This window comes from Hyaena hyaena, unplaced genomic scaffold, assembly GCF_003009895.1.
Source record: "Hyaena hyaena isolate Hyena2069 unplaced genomic scaffold, ASM300989v1 scaffold_6, whole genome shotgun sequence".
Taxonomy (NCBI): domain Eukaryota; kingdom Metazoa; phylum Chordata; class Mammalia; order Carnivora; family Hyaenidae; genus Hyaena; species Hyaena hyaena.
Genome location: NW_024080638.1, coordinates 5,152,942 through 5,172,101, shown reverse-complemented (window position 1 = coordinate 5,172,101; position 19,160 = coordinate 5,152,942). Strand labels below are relative to the sequence as shown.

General features: G+C 38.7%; 1 protein-coding gene across 5 annotated transcripts in view; it reads right to left on the bottom strand.

Moving 5' to 3' along the window:
• The window catches only part of MUSK (muscle associated receptor tyrosine kinase), a 90,636-nt gene that overhangs the window by 44,404 nt on the left and 27,072 nt on the right, over positions 1-19,160 (bottom strand). For 2 of the 5 annotated variants that reach the window (XM_039240411.1, XM_039240437.1), the window contains exon 6: positions 4,785-4,814. The exons of the other annotated variants lie outside the window; for them this stretch is intronic. In XM_039240411.1, the coding sequence (XP_039096342.1) occupies positions 4,785-4,814 (30 nt within the window). The remainder of the gene's footprint in view (positions 1-4,784; positions 4,815-19,160) is intronic. 5 annotated transcript variants of the gene reach the window in all.

Here is a 19,160-nt window from a genome sequence, read left to right as displayed (position 1 = left end):
GAGGAAGATTTGGCAGAGGCATAGGTCCTCAGAGCCTCAGAAAGATCTACAACAGTTTCAGTTCAAAATTCAATGAGGGATGATTCTAAATTGAAACAAAATGTGGAACTCAGGGAAAACTTTCCCAAGCAGGTGATATTTACAGGTGAAAAATTCGATGGAAAATGAGTGACAGTAGCCAGCGTGGTTCGCGGGGTTGGCTCCAAGAGTGAGTGGCCTGTATAGTCTCACAGGGCACCATGCTGAGAGGGCACCCCCATGCTTGGTTTGATTTTCTGCTGTCCATGTCTTGGAGTTACTAGCGGTATTTGAATTAAAGGCCCCACATTGTCATTTGCACCTGGCCCACAAATTATGGAGCCAGTCCTAAAATTGCTGCCTTAAAAGAGAGGGTGAAGTCTGTACCTCTATGGAAATTCTAGAAAAGCAAGGCTCCAAGGTGGAATAGGAAATAAAAAGTTACAGAATGAATGAGTCTGAAGGAAGTGTCAATCAAGACTAAAGGCTTGTGCACATTGGAAATTCTCAATTTTCAAGAAAGCCAGCCAGCTAGGAGGCGGTGCACATTTCTTCCAGATATACCAGACTGACCCTCGGTGACCCATGGGATCACCTGATGGGAGATTTCTCCCAGCTCAGTCTTAGCTCACAGGTTGTAAAGTCTTGACAACTGACACAGACTGACTGGCATCCAAGCAAGGGCTCTCCTAAGTATTCTCCCCTTTTCTAATGTTTTCTGCAAACAGTAATGGACACCTAGACTGCACGACACATCTGGGTCCACGTTCATCATTTGGTTGAAGTAACTTGTTGGGGTTGGGGCGATACTTGTGTGTCTTACATTTTTCTGAGTGTGAGACCCATCATCTTATGGGCCCCATTGCCTCTTAGAATCTGAAAAGAAGGAGGATCCTTGAGAGATTGGAGTGGAGTTATTTCAATCCCATAGGTGCTGGGAAGAATGTAGCCAGCAGCTCCTGCAGATAACGCTTTACCCTTGAACCTGAATGAGGGCCTTCTGGCAGAAGAGGAGAATAACAAATTGGAGAAGAATGAAGTCTAGATACTTTTTTCTGCTTTAATTTATAGAGGCAAGAGTTTTCATTTGGGAACTGTAAATTCTTCCTGGAAATGCAGTAATCAGGGAAATTTTTTTCTGTTCTAATGTACAGCTTTTTTTTCTTTTGTGTGGTATAATATTATTCAGAATATCACTTGGGCTCATTGAAAAACCTTTATGATCTATATTGCACAACACAGCTAAGCATAATGTGAGATGGTAAAGAAAATCTATTTTCAATGATCACTTGAGAGCTCAACGCAGTGAATTTCCTTATTCTGTCCCATATCAAAACCTTCTGGGGGGTCCCGTAGGCACAGGATGGTACATAAAGGAGAACTGTTAACATTTGCAGTGGCTTCATGAAGGTATGCCTGTGCTGATAAACTTCTGGTCTTTTCTTCCAAAAGGACAAATATACCCTTGGCTGACCATGGGTTTCATTGTGTGATAAGGAAAACACCTTTTGAAAAATAACAACTTTGTCTTTCTGAGTTGGTATCTCAGCATTTTATAGTACGATAATCCTACTACACCCAGAGTCTAGACATTTAGAGAAGGATTTGAGTTTAGGACATCCATCCTAAGTTCCCACTTTGCTCTGCCTGGGCACCTTTTAAAATAACCACTTAAAGTGAAGCCCAAGAAAAGTTAGTATCCTCCACCCCAATCACCTTATAAGTACAGGTGCTTGGTACTCTGCTCTCTATCTCCTCTGTGACCCGGGTCAGAGATCTGCCCTCGGCTCAGTGCATGCTCCCCAGACCCGTGCTTCTGGGATTTGTAAATAATAAGGCTTGTGATTCTGCTCCCTTTGTGTGGATATGTTGAAACTATGCCTTCGATCAAAATGACCCCATGGGTTTCACTTCCTCAAAGTGGGGGCCGGGAAGCTGAGCCCGCATGGATGGCTTGTGCCCCCTCATTCATCAGATCACAATCTACATGCTTTTAATGGAATATGCCAGCTTCTCAACCGCATTAAGTCCAGTGGGGTAGAAGAAAAAAAAAAAAAAAAAGGCCAGGAATTAAAGGGAAGCTGTTTTCTGCATGCCCACATTCTTGCCAAAAGATAAAATTGGAACTTGCTCCCTTTTTTTCATTACTGAAAGATGGCTTCCACCATTCTGGCCCGTTTCTCTCCCCCAAAGAAGGTCACTGATGTCTCCTTATCAAAATGTGTCTCAACACATCTCCTGACCCTTGTTTGTGTTTCTTCGTGGCACCTTCCACCGTGTCCTAACTATCGATTTGTTTGTTTGTTAGTTGGCTGTCTCTTCCTCTGGAATGTAAGCATCACAAGGCCAGAGCTTGCTTTGCTCAGTAACACAGGCTGATTGATAGGCAGCCCTGTGTGGCATGTGGTAGGCATTCAATAAATATTTGATGAATGAGTGAATGAATAAACGAATGAATGACTCTTCTGATTGGTGAGACTGGAGAAATAGATTTGTCTGTGTTAGGAGCATCTCAGCCCTCTCTGGGCCATCATTCTCCCAGTTGCCCTCAAACAAGAAGGGTATGGGGTTAATGTGCTGTGAGGGTCCCAGGTCAGGGCTTCTCCATCCTACAACTCAGGATGAAATGTTAAACAGTGGGGAAGGGTTGAGGAGGATGAGGAAACAAGTTATGGTGGTCGAATTCTTGGATGAGAAACTAGAAAGTTTTATTTTTCGATCCAGCTTTGTCAGCAATAAAACTGATATTTTAATACCCATCTGCATTTGTTACCCGTTCCAAGCATAAAAGGTGAAGGGTGGATGAAATTCCTCCATATTTATCAAACACTGAAGACAGTAAATCCAGTTACCATTAAAATTAAGTGCCAGACTAACCTCCATGGATAATAATAGACCGGTAATAATAAAATTAGATCGAATTGAGTAATAAGCTCCCATTATTTTAGTGGTAGCCCCAAACCTAAAATGCATTCTAGGTCATCAATTTTAAAAGTGATATGGTATGTTTTATATCGAATAAAATGTCCATTGTATATCCCTAACTTGCATTTTTTTTTGCATGCAAGACCATATTAAAATGTTTTTGTTACATAAACAGACTGCTTAATAGAAGGGGCATAACATTAGGTTAACAACTGTTTTGACATGGATTTTTAACATGATGCCACTCTTCTTTCTGTAAATAGTCTTATGCATCCTTGTCCAATTCACTGTAAGTTCTATCACACTTGCTTTCCTGTGGCAAAAACATTATTGTTTGCCTGCATCATGGGAAATACACATGGGCAATCTAATTATCCCTGGGTTTTTTCTCATGGGATTTATGAGTTTTGGGCTTTGATTTCTCTTGGATAAGTTTACAGCGCTAACTAAAGGTTGAGAATCCTACATCCAAATTGGGCTTAAGCAGGCAGCGCGTCCAAAGTCCTTTATAACATAGCTATATTATATTCTCACTTTCACCCATCCCTCCTTCTTTCCTTCCCCCCACCCCGTCTCTTTCCATTTTCTAAAGCACTTTCAGAAACATAATAAATCTTATTATTGATCGTCATTTTAAGGGGTAATTTGAATTTGTAATAAGGAGATGGAGCTATTATTCAGTCTGAAATTGCATGGTGGTGCAATGGAAAGGCTAGGGCAGAGGACCCAAATTAAGTCCTGAAATTAATGAGCAGTTCAGTTTGAGATGAATTACTTCTCTTTTCTTGTTAAGGGAGTATGACCAGAGAAATACTTAGGTCCCTTATAAATTCTTTTTCAGAGCAATTATCTTAAAAGGACACAATGAGCTCACATGGATTTTATTTTCTCTCATTTTTTCCTTTATTTATTTTATCCTGGTGTCCCTTAAAGAGATTTTTTTTAGGCTTCTCAGTTCTAACCAGCAATGACTGATGGAGGGAAGTTGAATGCAAGCAAAAGCAAAAATTAAAATCATTCAGGAGCTGGTGAAATGATTGTATCTAAATTTTGTTGTAAGCAGCCTGATGTTGAGAAATAGAAAAGCATCTCAAATACTTTATTTGAAATACTAAAGGAGGTGCCATTTCAAATAATACCAGCCCAAGGTTTATTCCTAAAGCCAAACTGTATTGCATGAGAACTTGCGAATCTTATCCAAAAAGAAACATAAAAGTTTAGGTTAGAACAGCACAAAGTTTGAAACTTCATCTGGATGGAAGGTGCTTTCTTGGAAGAAAAACTCTTATTTGATAGTAGAGTTTTCCCCCAAACAAATTTGATTTCCCACTTTCCTCCAAACATTTCCACTAAATATATGTATATGTCTGTGTACAGTTAAAATTAATTTAAATTTGATTGGTTTGGTTTGGGACATTTGCATAATACTTGTCCTCTTGAAGTAATAACAGTAAAAATCTAAGCTGGCATCTTGACATTTTTACATCTCTTCAAAAATTGTAACACCCTTCCCTGCCCTCTCTCCACCCCAAACCCCCGCCAAAAAGCTTTTTCCTATTCCAATCTGTGTGAGATTTATATTCTCATGCTGATTTATGTCATTTTGTTTCCATGTTCAGAGTTGCCTTAATAAAAGTAAATTGTTGATAAATACATTATAAAATAAAGCAGCATATCTCATAACCCTCTGTTAAATGCTGACAGTATTCCCCGTGAATCATTTGTTATTTCCTTAAAAAAAAATAACGGTACTTAAAATTGTTTATAAGGTCAGCAAAAATAAATAATTGAATAGAACCATACATTGAAAAAGAAGCAGTGCAGAAAGAAAAAAAAAATACCTTTAGTATCTTGTTCAGGTTCACTTTCTTCTATTAATAGAAACAAGACAAACACACACAATAAACACACAAACAAAAATAACACATCATGAAAAGGGAAAATCTTTGACCACAGAAACATCAGTTGTGCAACTAGATTAATTAGAATCTGCTTGTTTCTTATTTCAATAAGAAACATGCAATCAAGGGAAACTGCTGACCTTTACAAGCAAACTATTAAAGGACATGAAATTTCAAATTGCTACTTTTAGTCGTAGGGCAGTACTACACAGAAAATAAACTCCAGCACACCCAACAGCATAGCTCATTCATGCATTTTTGTTTTAATGTTGACAATTACCCTTTCTTTCAAGGCAACAGACTGCCTACTATTCTGATAAATTGTGTTTTCCCTTTGTTAGCATGGCTTCTCCTTTTACAAGGCCCTGCTGTGAAGGCAGTGAGGTTGACTCTGGGATCTCAACTATCATTTCTATGGCAATAGGCTCATGTTGTGGTAAACAGAGGATTAGGGGGTTTCTGAAGAACAGAGTCTACCACCAGCCGAGAGTCTCCTTGTACCAACTCCCGGGAGGCTGCTCAGAGAGCAGAGAGGAGCAAACATTATCTTGTGTAGGAAACTACGAGTGGAGCAAGCGACAAAGAGAAACGTAAAAATGCCTGCCATCGGGATGCGGAATTGAGAATTTACGGTGGTTTTAAATCCTAGAAAAGAGACAACCAAATCAATTGTTCCAAAACGTTTAACCTAATACTGTATCAGGTATAGATCCCATGAGGAGCTTTACTTTTCTTTCCTGAGAAGTTTGTGTCAATTTAGACCTTTCTTTCAGATTAGCGACAAGCCAGTTGCAACATTTGTTTATAAGTTTAAAATAGCAATAGTTTCAATGATAAGAATACATTTGCATAGTTTTTCACAAGTTATGGATATTTTCAGATACATTAGACATTATCTCCTTTACCCTGATCATATCCCTGTGATTAAACCTGATGATATTATTCAGCCCACTTTCTAGACAAGGAATCTGAAACTTAGGGCTTTGCTGCAGGTACAGAGCCAGAAATGCCACTCCAGTTTTCAGACATCAAGTTCTCTGTTCTAACGTAGCATCATAGTAAGAAGCCCTCGTTTTTTGCACTTAATACCCAATCCTAAATTTAAATGAACTTATAATTTCCCATTTAGATTTTACTCTGACTGAACATTCCCTGTCTTCACCAACTAGGTCAGTGGCACATTCCTGTCTTATTTTTTCAAAGTCAAAGTTTACTTAAAAGTTGTAAATTGAGGGGCGTCGGGATGAACGTCTGACTTCCGCTCAGGTCATAATTTCATGGTTTGTGAGTCTGAGCCTGTATCGGGCTCACACACACACACACACACACACACACACACACACAGCTGTAAATTGAATACATTTATGGTTAAAAGGAGAGTTAGAGGTTTTCTGTCAAATGAACCTAAACAAAGAAAATTGTTTTTTACAACACCCCCAACAGTGCCTGGTATTAGACACCAGTTTTTTCATACCGAAAACTGGTCACGTGGGCCCTTGGAACTGCAGAGATCCCCTGTTTCTAACATAGACATTAATCAGGAAAAATCAGTGAAGGTCCTTGCTTGGGCCAGATTAGACCTGAAAAATTGTGTCCGAATGCCTCTGGGCTAAGTGTGTTCTCTTAGCTTCTCAGGGCAGTTGTGCTTATCTCTAAATCTCGTTTTGGTTTTCCACCAGCCAGGTGACTGTAAGTGGCTGAGATGGGTATGGACTCCTATGGGCATGTTAAGTGTCCTCACTCCCTGGCTGCTAGGATCTCCAAAATGTTTTCCACCAAACTTCAAAGGCCTCAGTAAACTTTGAGAATCTTATTCATTCATCTTTTTTTTTTTTTTTTCCTCCTCTTACACTCTTCTTTCTTAGGCTCTGGAGCAAGGGCAGGTAAATTCTGCCTCCTTTCAGTTTTTCTCCAGTGATCTCTTACTGAACTGTACTTCAGCGGAGACCATGGGGACCGTGCTGACTTCCCTTTGCCATCTCTCACTTTGTAGTCGCTGCCTTCGTCTCTCTTGATTTGTTTGCAGTTGGGAGCGCTGTGAAGTTTCGAAAGAATGTACCCATTTCTTCCACTGTGGATCTGCAGAAGCAATTCAGGAGACGAAAGATTGTCTAGGATCTGCTGTTTTCCTAGGAGGAGGCTTAGCAGTTTTACCAGAAATGACATGTTCATAGAGAGACCCTCCAAGTTTCTCTCTGTGCACAAGAGCGGATATACAGCTCTATACGCATATATTTATATGCGCAGAAATATTCATACGCACATGTACCACATTCACACGCGCGCACACACACTTGAGATTGCTTTAAATTAGAGACAATGTGCAAGGACAATCTGCCAAACCTATCTAAGCTTGAGCACACTCACTCGGTATATGAGATTATTGGTCATTTCAAGGTCTGACTGTAGTCCTAGTTTGAACATGTATCTTGCTTGCTTAGCCTATGATCCTTCTTGACCTCTGAACTTACTGTTTTACCACCTGTCGATTTGTAAATATTCAGTTTCATGGTCTTTATTCTCATTTAGCTGCTTTATGTGTAATGCATCAGCCTTGTCTTCCAAACTGATGTGGAATTTCCTTTCGAAGGCGGAGGCAGGGGGCAGCATGGTATACTTATGTTATTTTCTTTTCCCCCTAAAATTTAGCACAGTGTCTTATAGAAAAGAAAATGCTTTAAAAAAGGAGCTGGGCAGTGATTCATTTTCCTTCTCTGCTTTCTTAGAATTGTTCATTAAGACATTAAAATAGAGAATCAGAGACTTTTCTTATTGGAATAAACTCAGGCATAATCAACATTCAAGTTAAATAGTGTATCCATCATTTTCTTGAATACTTTGATTTATGGGCAACTCAGTACTACCATAGCAACTCATTTAAAATACTCTGTTAGAAAAAGAATATATTCTAAATCAAACCAAAATCAGTCTCTTTCTAATAACCACCCACAAGACTTAGTTTCTACTTCTATCCACTGGACAAAAAAAAAAAAAAAAATCCATCAAATATTTTCATTTTGCCAAACTTGCTAGCCCCAGGTCCCTATGTAAATTGCTCACTTTTGAACTTTCTTATCATACCTTGTTAATTTACCCCTTTGTGGTACCCAGAGCAGAAATGAACATACACTTTAAAAGTGTGTTACAAATTCAGAGAATAGTAGGACTCTTTATAATATGCTACTTCTATGACTATAAATTTGCTTGGGTTTTTATTTGCATTTGTATAAAAATACAGCTAGGTCATATTCCATTGCAAATCATGAATATCCAACACTAAGAAAGGTAAATTTTTCCTATCTGATCACTGTATTACTTGATTGGAGAAGAAATTTGGCGGGGAAATGTATTATTAGATAGGAAGAAAGAAAGCCATCAAGATTCCCTTGCATAAATGAACACATTTAGTAAGATGATGTAGGTCACATAGACCTTGTGGAAGAAAGAAATGGACCAGAGGAAAAAACAGGCAGTACGGTGGGGTGGGCTCCCATTCTTCAGACTGCAAGAGTGAGGAGAGCCAGGAAGATCATAGGATTTTGGTCACCTAGGGCTGGAAGCTACGATAGTACATTCTTTGCTCTTTGTAGGATGGCACTAGTTACCATTTTCTTCCTAGGAAATACCTTAAAGAAATCTCTGACCATCTGGTAATGTCAGGACACCATTTTAGGGCTTTTTCATGAAAAAAAAATTTTTTTTTAATATTATTTATTTTTTGAGAGAGACAGAACTTGAGCAGGGGAGGGGCAGAGAGAAAGGGAGACACAGAATCTGAAGCAGACAGCAGGCTCTGAGCTGTCAGCACAGAGCCCAACACAGGGCTGGAGCTCTTGAAACATGAGATCGTGACCTGAGCCAACATTGGACCTTAACCGACTGAGCCACCCAGGCGCCCCAGGCTTTTTCCCTTTTAAGTGAAATGATTTGCGCAAAGCAGTTAATATAGCAACTATCACACAACTGCAAAGTACTGGAAGCTCATTTTGAAGCCAGGTCTTCTGGCTTGCTCTTTTCTTTTATTTATTTTTTTCAGAGCTATTTCCATCTCTGTATTATCTTCCTGGCTGGTGACGGCCTCCAAAGAAAAAGCATTTATTTTATTTTCTTTTTAAATTTCAGTCTGCCTTAGTGAGCTACATTCCAGATACTTACTGCTTCAAGTAGGCATTAAAAGCATATGCTGAAATTTATCCCTCACTGATCTGAGAAGAGAGGAATCATTCTGGAGAAGGAGAAATCATTCTTCAGACCTTATTATTAAAACCTGGACGCGAATCCGCACTAGATTTTTGAGTCTGTTCTTAAATCGGCTACGTGTGTCTCCTGTAGCATTGTATTTTAGTAGATGTTGTGTTGGAGATGCCTGGTAGAAGGCAAGCACCACAAACAGCTTAAGGGTTTCTTTTTTACTGAAACAGAATTGGCCCAGGGGATTGTTGAAAAGTAATCCTATTAAGGCTCTGTGGTACTCTGTTTATGAATAGAGTCTTCTTTTGGTTTCCAATCATTCAAAGAACATGTGACAGTAATAACAATAAACCTAAGTAAATACCTGTTTTCTTTTTCTGACTTCTTGGTAGCTGAAGGAAAGAAACCCGACCCTGGTGTGCTGCGGCTGTTTACATTTCTGTCTCCTTTGAAGCCCAGCATGCGTGAGGGTTCTCCACTCTGGCTGTGTCTCCAGAGGAATCAGGACACAGCTTCTTTAGAAAACACACACAGCGCCCTCCCAAACAGCCTTCCTCTGCATCTTCAAAGTAAGGTCGGCCTGGCTCTGTGACATCATGATTCTCTAAAGTGGCTTGGGCTAGGAACATTTCTGTGGCCTTTGGGATAATAACATTTTCCGAGCTTGTAAATATGGATGGTGAATAATGACTCTGAGCAAGAAGTGTTTATCGAAGTCAATCAGATAAGAGCCACACGAAGTTAACTTGTTTTTGCTTCGGCCCTAGATGTAGATAGAGCAACTCTTAAGAATATTTTTGTTAAAATGGTTCTGAAAATATATTAGAAGCTTAACCATAAGCCAATGAGAAAGTTGGATTTCAGTCATGATTCATGTTTTTTTTTTAAAATTTTTTAATGTTTTATTTATTTCTAAGAGAGAGAGAGAGAGAGAGAGAGAGAGAGAGAGAGAGACAGCGTGAGCAGGGGAGGGTCAGAGAGAGAGGGAGTCACAGACTCTGAAACAGGCTCCAGGCTCTGAGCTGGCAGTCAGCACAGAGCCCGACGTGGGGCTCGAACCCACGAACCGCGAGATCATGACCTAAGCGAAAGTCAGACGCTTAACCGACCACCCAGGTGTCCCGTGATTCATGTTTTTCATTCTTTAAAGAAGTAGATAGTCTGGTTTTAATGGGAGGAGGTGCTAAGCTACTTAATTACCAGGACAGAAGCCTTTCTTGGTTTACCCTTTTAAAAGGTTTTAATCCTAGGGGCACCTGGGTAGCTCAGTCGGTTAGGCAGCCAACTTAGGCTCTGGTTATGATCTCATCGTTCATGGGTTTGAGCCCCGCTTTGGGCTCTGTGCTGACAGCTCTGTGCTGGAGCCAGCTTTGGATTCTGTGTCTCCCTCTCTCTCTCTCTGCCCCTCCCCTGCTCGTGTTTTGTCTCTCTCTGTGTCTCTCAAAAACAAATAAAAGCATTAAAAATTTTTAACACTTTCAATTCCGAAATAATTTTAGATTTACAGAAGAGTTACAAAGATAATATAGAGGGTTTCCAGGAACCTTCCACGCAACTTGCCCTAATGTTAACATCTAATGTAACTATGGTACATTTATCAAAAACTTAGTGTACTTTTAAATAATATTTTGGACCTAATCTCATGAAAAGGAAGATACTTGAGCTCTGACTGAATTCAAAGAAGGCAAAGTATATTAAGAGCAAGAATTTTTAAATTTTTAAATTATTATTATTATTTTAGCTCACCAGAGATTTTAGCTGAGAAAAGAAACAGAAGCCATAACCTTAAGCTTAAGTGACACCATTCTATCCTCATTGTCTAAAGTGGCTTTGCTCGGGAGCATTTCTATGGCCTTGGGAATGGAGTTCCAGATTCCCAAATAGGACCCCAGGCCTCCAAACTGTAGGTCCCCGTGCTAACAAGATAACATTTGAAAATCACATCTAAGAAAGGATACCAGGGGTTATAATCTCAGTGTTAGTCTGTGAATCAAATTGCAGCCCATTCTGGTTTTGATGGCATCCCAATAGATACTCTCTCCTCCTCCCTAGTCGTCTTTTACTTCCTGACTCAGCAGGCCTCCTGTGCTCTCATGATAAACCCGCATCCCATGCACCCCCTCCCTGTGGTGTGATGTGTACCGTGAGCTGCTGTCCGTAGATCAAAGCCTTGTTGGACCTCCCCTCTCTGAAGCTGTCCCTGACCTCCCTCCTTCTCCCCGTCCTGTGTATGCATCTACACAAACTTCTATCGTTGCAAATAATTAAGCTTTAATTATTGTGATTACTTGCTTGTGTGCCCATCTTCCTCACTGAATTTGAAAACTTTTCAAGAAATGAGCTTTATCTTTATCTCCATTTCTTTAGGAATAGCTTCATTCCTTGAAACATAGTAGGCACTCAACAAATGAATCAACATGAAGCTCATTTAAACTTAAACCTTATAGTTTAACTCATTTTAACTAATCATGGATGAGCTAACTTCTTCCTTAAATTTTTAAGTCTACACCTGGAATAAAGACATTCCAAGTAGAAATCCTCAAGTTAATGTTTCTCAGTGTGTGGCTTGTAGACTGCCTGGGCAAGGATCATTTGGGAAATTGTTAAAAGAGCATAACACAGACCTGTTGGATCTGAATCTCTGGGGAATGTGCCCTAGAGCTATACTTTTTAATAAGATTTGCAGATGCTTTTGATGTGCACTGAAGTTTGAGAACCCCTACCTTGGAGAAGGAGTTTCATTAATCCAACAATTGGGGTTTTTTTTCCATCCCTTACTGTAGAGGTTTTGAAGTGAATATGATCAATCGTGCGACAGTAAATTAAATGAAATAACAACCCATTGATATCAGGGAAAAGGAGACTTCTGGTTGGTTTAGCGTAATAGATACTGACTCAGTTCCAAGTTGGATTCTGAGATACATGCCTTGTAGGGCAAAAGAACAAAGTAAAAATAAAGTATAGCCTCCTCACTACAAGAAGGGAAATAAAAGGCCAATTTCTTAGGAAAGACCATTCCTCTCCTCCCCTCCCCCTGGTGCTAAATTTTTAAAGCAATTTCTCACTTATGATTTATCTTAAAGGAGTGAGTGATGGAATGATTGATATTTTCAACAAGATTTTTTGGCAAACAGCTATTTCTGTAGTGAGTAAAATAAGTGGTAGCTCAGGATGTACACTAAGGTTGCTTTGACTTTCCTGTTGTGTGGATGATGTTTTTTGTACAGGTTGACTGTAAGCAGCTTCTTCCCAGTTTGCCAGTAAAAGCACGTCTTGACACACACAATGTCTTAGATAAGCTTTCTCCTATCATTTGTCACAGTGGGGCCAAACCAGAGTTATAATCTCTAACAAGTATCAAGCATGCAGGTATAAAGCATTGCTGATTGAGGGCAGATTTATGTTCTTTGGAAACAAGAGGAGCAGTTGGTAATGTTGACATTCTCTTTGTGAAATATGAGAAGCCTAACCAGCAATATTCCCTGGGTAGAATGTAAACCATGTAAACAACAGGCAACAATACCAACAACAGCCAATATTTATCAAAGAGTTACCACGTAGACACAGTATATATGCTCTCTTAGGCCACTTTAAGAACTCTACCCTCTAACTAATATTGCCCCCATTTCACAAATGAGGAAATAGACTTGCAAAGGTCGAGTAAATAATCCGACCTCACATGACTGGCAAGTGGCACAGTCAGGATTAGCACCCAGAGCTGTATGGTGCTAAAGCATGTGGGCACTCTGGCGTGCTGGTCTGTGAAACACAAACATAGAGAAGGGAAAAACTCACAAATGGGGCAGTGGAAGATATCCTGGCCTGGGAATCAACATGTCCAAGCTCCTTGCTAACTTGGGAAAAAGTACTGATTTTGTAGTCTCAAGTTTCCTGATCCGCAGAATGAGAGACTCAGTTTTGACTTCAGATTTAAATTCTATGATTACTCTTCTGATGGAACCAAAATTAATAAAAATTGCTTTTAAAGAAAAATGTAGGTTTTTTTTTTTTTTTTGTCATTGAATTTGATTGCTTCTACCTCAAAGATAAATATGCCACACGGACTAAAATGCTGTAACTATCTCCACAAGTGTTTTTAAATCAATGCTTCTGTTGTGCAAAAGTTACATTAGTCCTAGAAGTGACACTGATAGCTGGGATCTGAGTAACTGCTCTGTATGCTCTGTATGTAAAATGCACCTCATTTTACAGGTGGTGAAACTGAGGCACAGAGAGACTAAGTAGCCTTCCTAATATTACACAGGTGGGTGAGTGGTGGAGCCAGGATCTGAACTCAGGAGTTTACTCTAGTCTCTGGGTCCCACGCAGCGCCCATGTTATTAGCTAGTACATTACGTTCTCTCTAAAAATCCTGCTTGACTAGCGTATCATTCCTGTAGATGCATATGCTAATTACAGTTTGAAAGTCATATACTTGATTTCTGAAGGAGATAACTGAAGGTGACATTATTTGAGCTCCATATTGCCATAGAAGTTCTAATAGCTTCCTGTTATAGCTTTTCGTGATCTGAAACCGTTGCAGTTTGAAATTAAGGCCAGTGAGGCTTGGCCTTCTCTCTCTGTCTGCACAGTGTGAGTTGAGTCCCTGTTGGATGAATTAATGTATTAAAGAGAAAGAACTTTTCCTTTTTTGTGTATGTATGCTTGAACTAAAAAACCTGAAAAACGAAAATCAAAGCTTACTCTGATTAGAGTATGCGTATTTCAGGTCACAGTAACTTTTCATTTCAAATAGTATGATATCCACATTATATTAAATAATTTGATGAACTTGAACAATTTAAGACAAATCTTTGAGGCACATTTTTTTCTTCAAACCTGCAATTAAAGAGGGCCACCTTGTTCTTTAACTTGAAATGTTATCTGTTCAGTGCTGTGATCATTATATAACTTCTTCTTAGAGAATTTCACTGGCAGCTCTTCACCTAAAGGACCACTTTGCCGTTGTTTCTTGAAAGCAGCCAAGAGCTTTTGAGATGGGAACGCAACATGGTAGTCCCTAAAGTCGAAATCATTGGGTAGAACTCCTGTAATTTTAGAGCATGCACCTTATTAATCATGCAGATTTAATTTTCCCCATGGTAACTTCCCCCAGGGGTATGAAAGGTTTATGCCTTTTTCTTTGGTTTGGTTTTTAGATACACAATGTACTCATGACAGCAAATCAAACCTGTTAGTGGCATCAAGCAAGTAGAACTGATGCCGGGAACAGGGTCACCGCAAATTTTATTAAAACTGCAATCACTGAGAACACAGCACACACGCTGGGATTTAAATACCTCTCTCTGTGGCATTTGTCATATTAAGAGCTGTAGCATAAACAAAGGAAAAAGCAAATCAAATGTGTCAACATTACATGATCACTTCCATTTTTCTAGATGCAGTAAGGAAATCTGATATCTAGGAAAGAAGGCAGACAGAAGTCTAACATTTTTGAAAACCGTGCTGATCTCTTAGAGTTAGGCCTATTGATATTTGCTTCTGGGACATCACACACATGTGTGTGTGTATGCGTGTATATATGCGTAGGTGTATATATGCATACATACATATGCATATGTATGCATATACAGATATGTATGTATGTGTATATATAATAATTTGTTTTTATCTTTTGGGATTCTACTGTTGTCTGATATACTGCATATGTCTGCAAATAATTGTCAAAAAAAAAATGCCTCTGATAGACCAAGTCCGCCCTAACAATACATGGTAAAGCCTTAGACTGTAGGGAAACAGACTGAAAGCCCTCCAGGGTCCTCACAAGTGATGGAGACTCATTCACTGAGGCCACTTAGATTTGCCTGTTGGCTCACCCTCCCTCCTCGCTCCCTAAAATGCCTCTTTCGAGTGCTGAGACAGGGTTCTGCTTTTTGAGGCCCGATGCACATGAGGTCTCCTTGAAACATTTGGGAAGCCTACACTAACCCTCTTGCCTCAGAAGGTTCTGTTCTTGTTCTGCTTCTAGAGCTCTCATTTGCAGCTTTGGACTAGTGCTAAGCCACCTTTTCCCACTTCTGATTGTTGACGGAGAAACCTCCCTTGCCTCTGGCTCCTCTTCTGCCCAATATTTTCCTTCATGGCTTAAACCTCCGGGGGTAAACAAGATAGTAGTAGAAAATACAGTTGACAGGGAATCCAATACATCCCAACATACATGTATTTTAAATTGAGTTGCAAACATTCTACACCCAACCAGTTTCCATGTACTAAAGCAGAATTTGTCTGAATGTGAAATTCACAGAATGTAATAAAATCCACACCCAGCTCCAAATGAGTGAATCATTTCATTATAGTTAAGTCAAAGAATGTAAGGGAAATATAAGAAAATGACATATTTGTAAAATTGTAAGAGGATCTCCTCTAGTGATTAAAAACCTCATAACAGTGACCTCTCTGGCTGTAGCTAAAAACAAACAAAAAACAAAAACCCCAAAAACCCCACACCCAACAAGAATTACATTATCATGTTAAAAGTGTTAAATTTCTGTGGTATAGTGTTTATTAAACATGGCTTTCTGAAGGGAGAGTGTCCTTCTTGTTGAAAACAGGAAAGTAAAAATCGGAGTCTTCCACTTCCACTTCCACTTCCATTTTGGAGGTCATCTGAAGCCTCCATGATGCAGCCTCTCCTTGAAAATTCCAGCCCTGCCATTCAAATCATCCTATTCATTGCCACACCCCCATGCCACTGTGTGTCTATCTTCCTGGCCTGTAGGATACTCGGGAGAAAACTTTCAGTAAAGGTACAGGAGAAAAACAGTATGGATCATTCTTTGGATACATACCATACCTAAAGTAGAACATGGAGCACATTAGACTGTCTCTTGATTTTTAGAAAAGAATTTCTTCCATGGGGCACTGAAAAGTCCCTTTGTCTCTGTCTCCAGCCTGACAAAACTAATATGCAGCAAATATAATTATGGTTGGTGGGGAGATTACATGAAATCCTGCCATGGAAAATGATGCTTTCGCCTCTGCAAGGAAGTGACTGAAAGAAATGGTCTGAAGCAGAAGGAATATTTCTAGTGAAATATGAGGAGATCTTTATGAACCAATGCAATTGTCTTATTTCTGGTTTATCATTTCATATTCATTCTCATATTTGGAGACAGCTAAAGAAAGATCTGAGCTTGAGGGCAGAAACCACAAACCAAATGTGATTGCCTTTAAGACCAATAAGACAAATCGCAGTTTCAGAGATATTAAAATGCACAACAAAGGAACTAAGTTTTAGCCAATGATGATTGTAAGAAACTAATGTCTCCAAGGATCACCCCAGATATGGTAACTATTTAAAATGAACATCTTACAATCTATGAAATGTCATATCATGTGGAGATTTCTCTGGCCCTTGTTACCTATCCTAAAGGCCATTGTCACAGAGGTACATGACACGGGGTTAAACCTTCCTAAGAAAGAGCCTCCATAGTTGTGAGATTGAGAACTATTTGCTACATTTCGAGTGACTGTGGAATTAGGGAAACCACAGGTACTTTCCCACCAATGTTAAGTCAGTTTATCCGGATAGTTCTTACCTAGCAGTAGTGCTTCACTTTTCCATGGGAAGTTACCTTTGTTTATTTTATGAGTCAGTTACCATCCAAACATTTGTAGAAAATGGTCATTGAGAAATGAGAACCCAAATTTAATTTTGGCGTTGGATCCTCCAAGCCGCTAAGGAATCATAAATTCCGGGTCTGCCCATAGTAAGAAAGAAGAGTCAAATGAGGTTGGGGGGAGGGAGAACCCACTAGCAGGTGCTACTCTCTCAACCCCTTCTATTCCCACTCCATCTCCGTGGCTCCCTGACTTCCTCTTGCAGATCTCAACCTTACTGTCTTCATGGATGGATTCCCTCCCTAAGGAAATGGCATGTTTCATGTTCTGTTCATCAGGACCTCACCCTCAACCCCAGATCCTCAGCCAATAGCCAAGTGTTGTGAATATCTAATCAACATAGGAATCAATTGCTCTTGACACAACTTTTCCCACCCCTGAGTTTTGTTCTAGAGCAGAATGGAGCAAGAGAACTGCAAAAATAGTATATCAAATCAATGAACAGAAAGGTTGATGTCATTTTATCAAAATAGTGTAACATTTGGAAGAAATAATTTTTTCAAAAGCATAAGTACATGTATGGATTCTTCCTAATTATGAAGGTCTTTTTATAAAAATCCAGAAAGTATAGCACTATTTGAAGTATATGATAGATGTTAACCTCCTATGTCATTGCACATACAGAAATGATGACTATTAATAGCATGGTTTATACACTCTAATATAGAATATATAAAACATACTGTTCTGTAACTTTTTCACTTATGAACACATTAATATTTCTAATGAGTTAATATTACTAAGGAGAGCAGTACCTTGCACATAATAAGCACTGTATAAGTACTTACTAAATAAATATAAAAACAGCAAATAATTATATACTGTTTGCTGTGTGCCTATATTAATTCATGTAATCATTGCAACAACCTAAGAGGTAGGTGCTAGGCTTCTTATCCCTCTTTTAGAGGTGAGGAAACTGAAGCCACAGGTGGGATACAGACCCAAATTACATATATGGTGGATAATTGTAGCAGTTAATGCGTATTGATTGATCTCATTCTTCTTAATGGCTGCACCGGACTTTATCACATATTATCAGTCTCCTATTAATGTGAATTTAAATTCTTTAAATACTTTTGCTATTATAGTAACTTTGTGATAATCTCGAACATACACTTGTGTAAATAATTCCTTTAGATAAATTATCAGAAGTTAAATTATTGAGACCAATGTATACATATCTTAAAGTTTGGTTTTTATATACTCCGCAAACTACAATGGACTCCCCCATGAACAAGTGGAGCCTTCTACAGACTATTAGCTCACAATCTTCATGAACTCCACTGTCTCCACCCAACGTCTTCCATTAAGTAAGCTACAAAGCCAAGTGTAGTGCTTTTAGGTTATTTGTTTAATATATAAGAGTTTAAGATTTGTATAATCTTCTTTCTTCATGCAGAAAACATGGGTTTCAGGTAATTTGGGTTTTGTATGAATCTACAACATTTTAGTGTATAAATTCATATTAAGGTGACCATTATAACAATCGCAAAGATCCACCAGCACATTAGATCCTCTTTTACCTTATTTCCCAAATATTTGTCCTATTCTGTTCTACCTGAATTTTCCTTCTCTGTATTTAAGATCCATTTAGACTCGTAGATACAGAAAACAAACTGGCAGCTGCCAGAGGGGAAGGGAGTAGAAGAATGGAAAAATGGGTGAAGGTGAGTGGGAAATACATGCTTTCAATTATGGAATGAATAAGACACAGGGATGAAAGGTACAGGGAACAAAGTGAATGGTATTGGAATAGTGTTGTATAGTAACTACACTTGTAGTAAGCATTAGCATAAGGTATAGGCTTATCCAGTCACTATGTTGTACACCTAAAACTAATGTAACATTGTGTGTCAACTATATTTCAATAAAAAGAAAAAATAAATATTAAATAAATAACTAATAAAAAAATAAATAAAAATAAAGTTTGGTTTTTATTAGAAGCAAACAAAGAGACCTCCACTAGATTATATCAAATAATGGTTTCCCCACACCCTCTTTATTGCTTTCATCCTAATTATTGTCTTCTATAAATAATCTGATTTTTTGTCAATAATTTAAGATCACCTCTTTGATGTTTATCATGATGCATCTGGGTGTGAAACTATATACTGCTCTTTGTCTTTACTGATTGGGACTCTGCGTGCTTCTTGTACTTGAAGATTTAGGTCTTTAACTAATTTTGGCAATTTCTCCAGTCATGCTTTTGCATATAACCTCTCTTATATGTTCTCTTTTCTCTCTTTCTATAATGCATATCGCGAATTATTTCTTTAATTCAGTTGTATCTTACATTTCTCTGCACTGATTTCCAAATTCTAAAGTGATGACTTCTAAGGTGTACATTACCTCCTTATCTCTAGCATACCAATACTCATCCATTGAATTTTAATTATAATCCTATTTTTTCACTTGGTAAAATTGTTTAATTCTTTATCTGAACTGCTTTTCTTCTTATGTATTTTTCTTTTTTCTCCTCTTGTG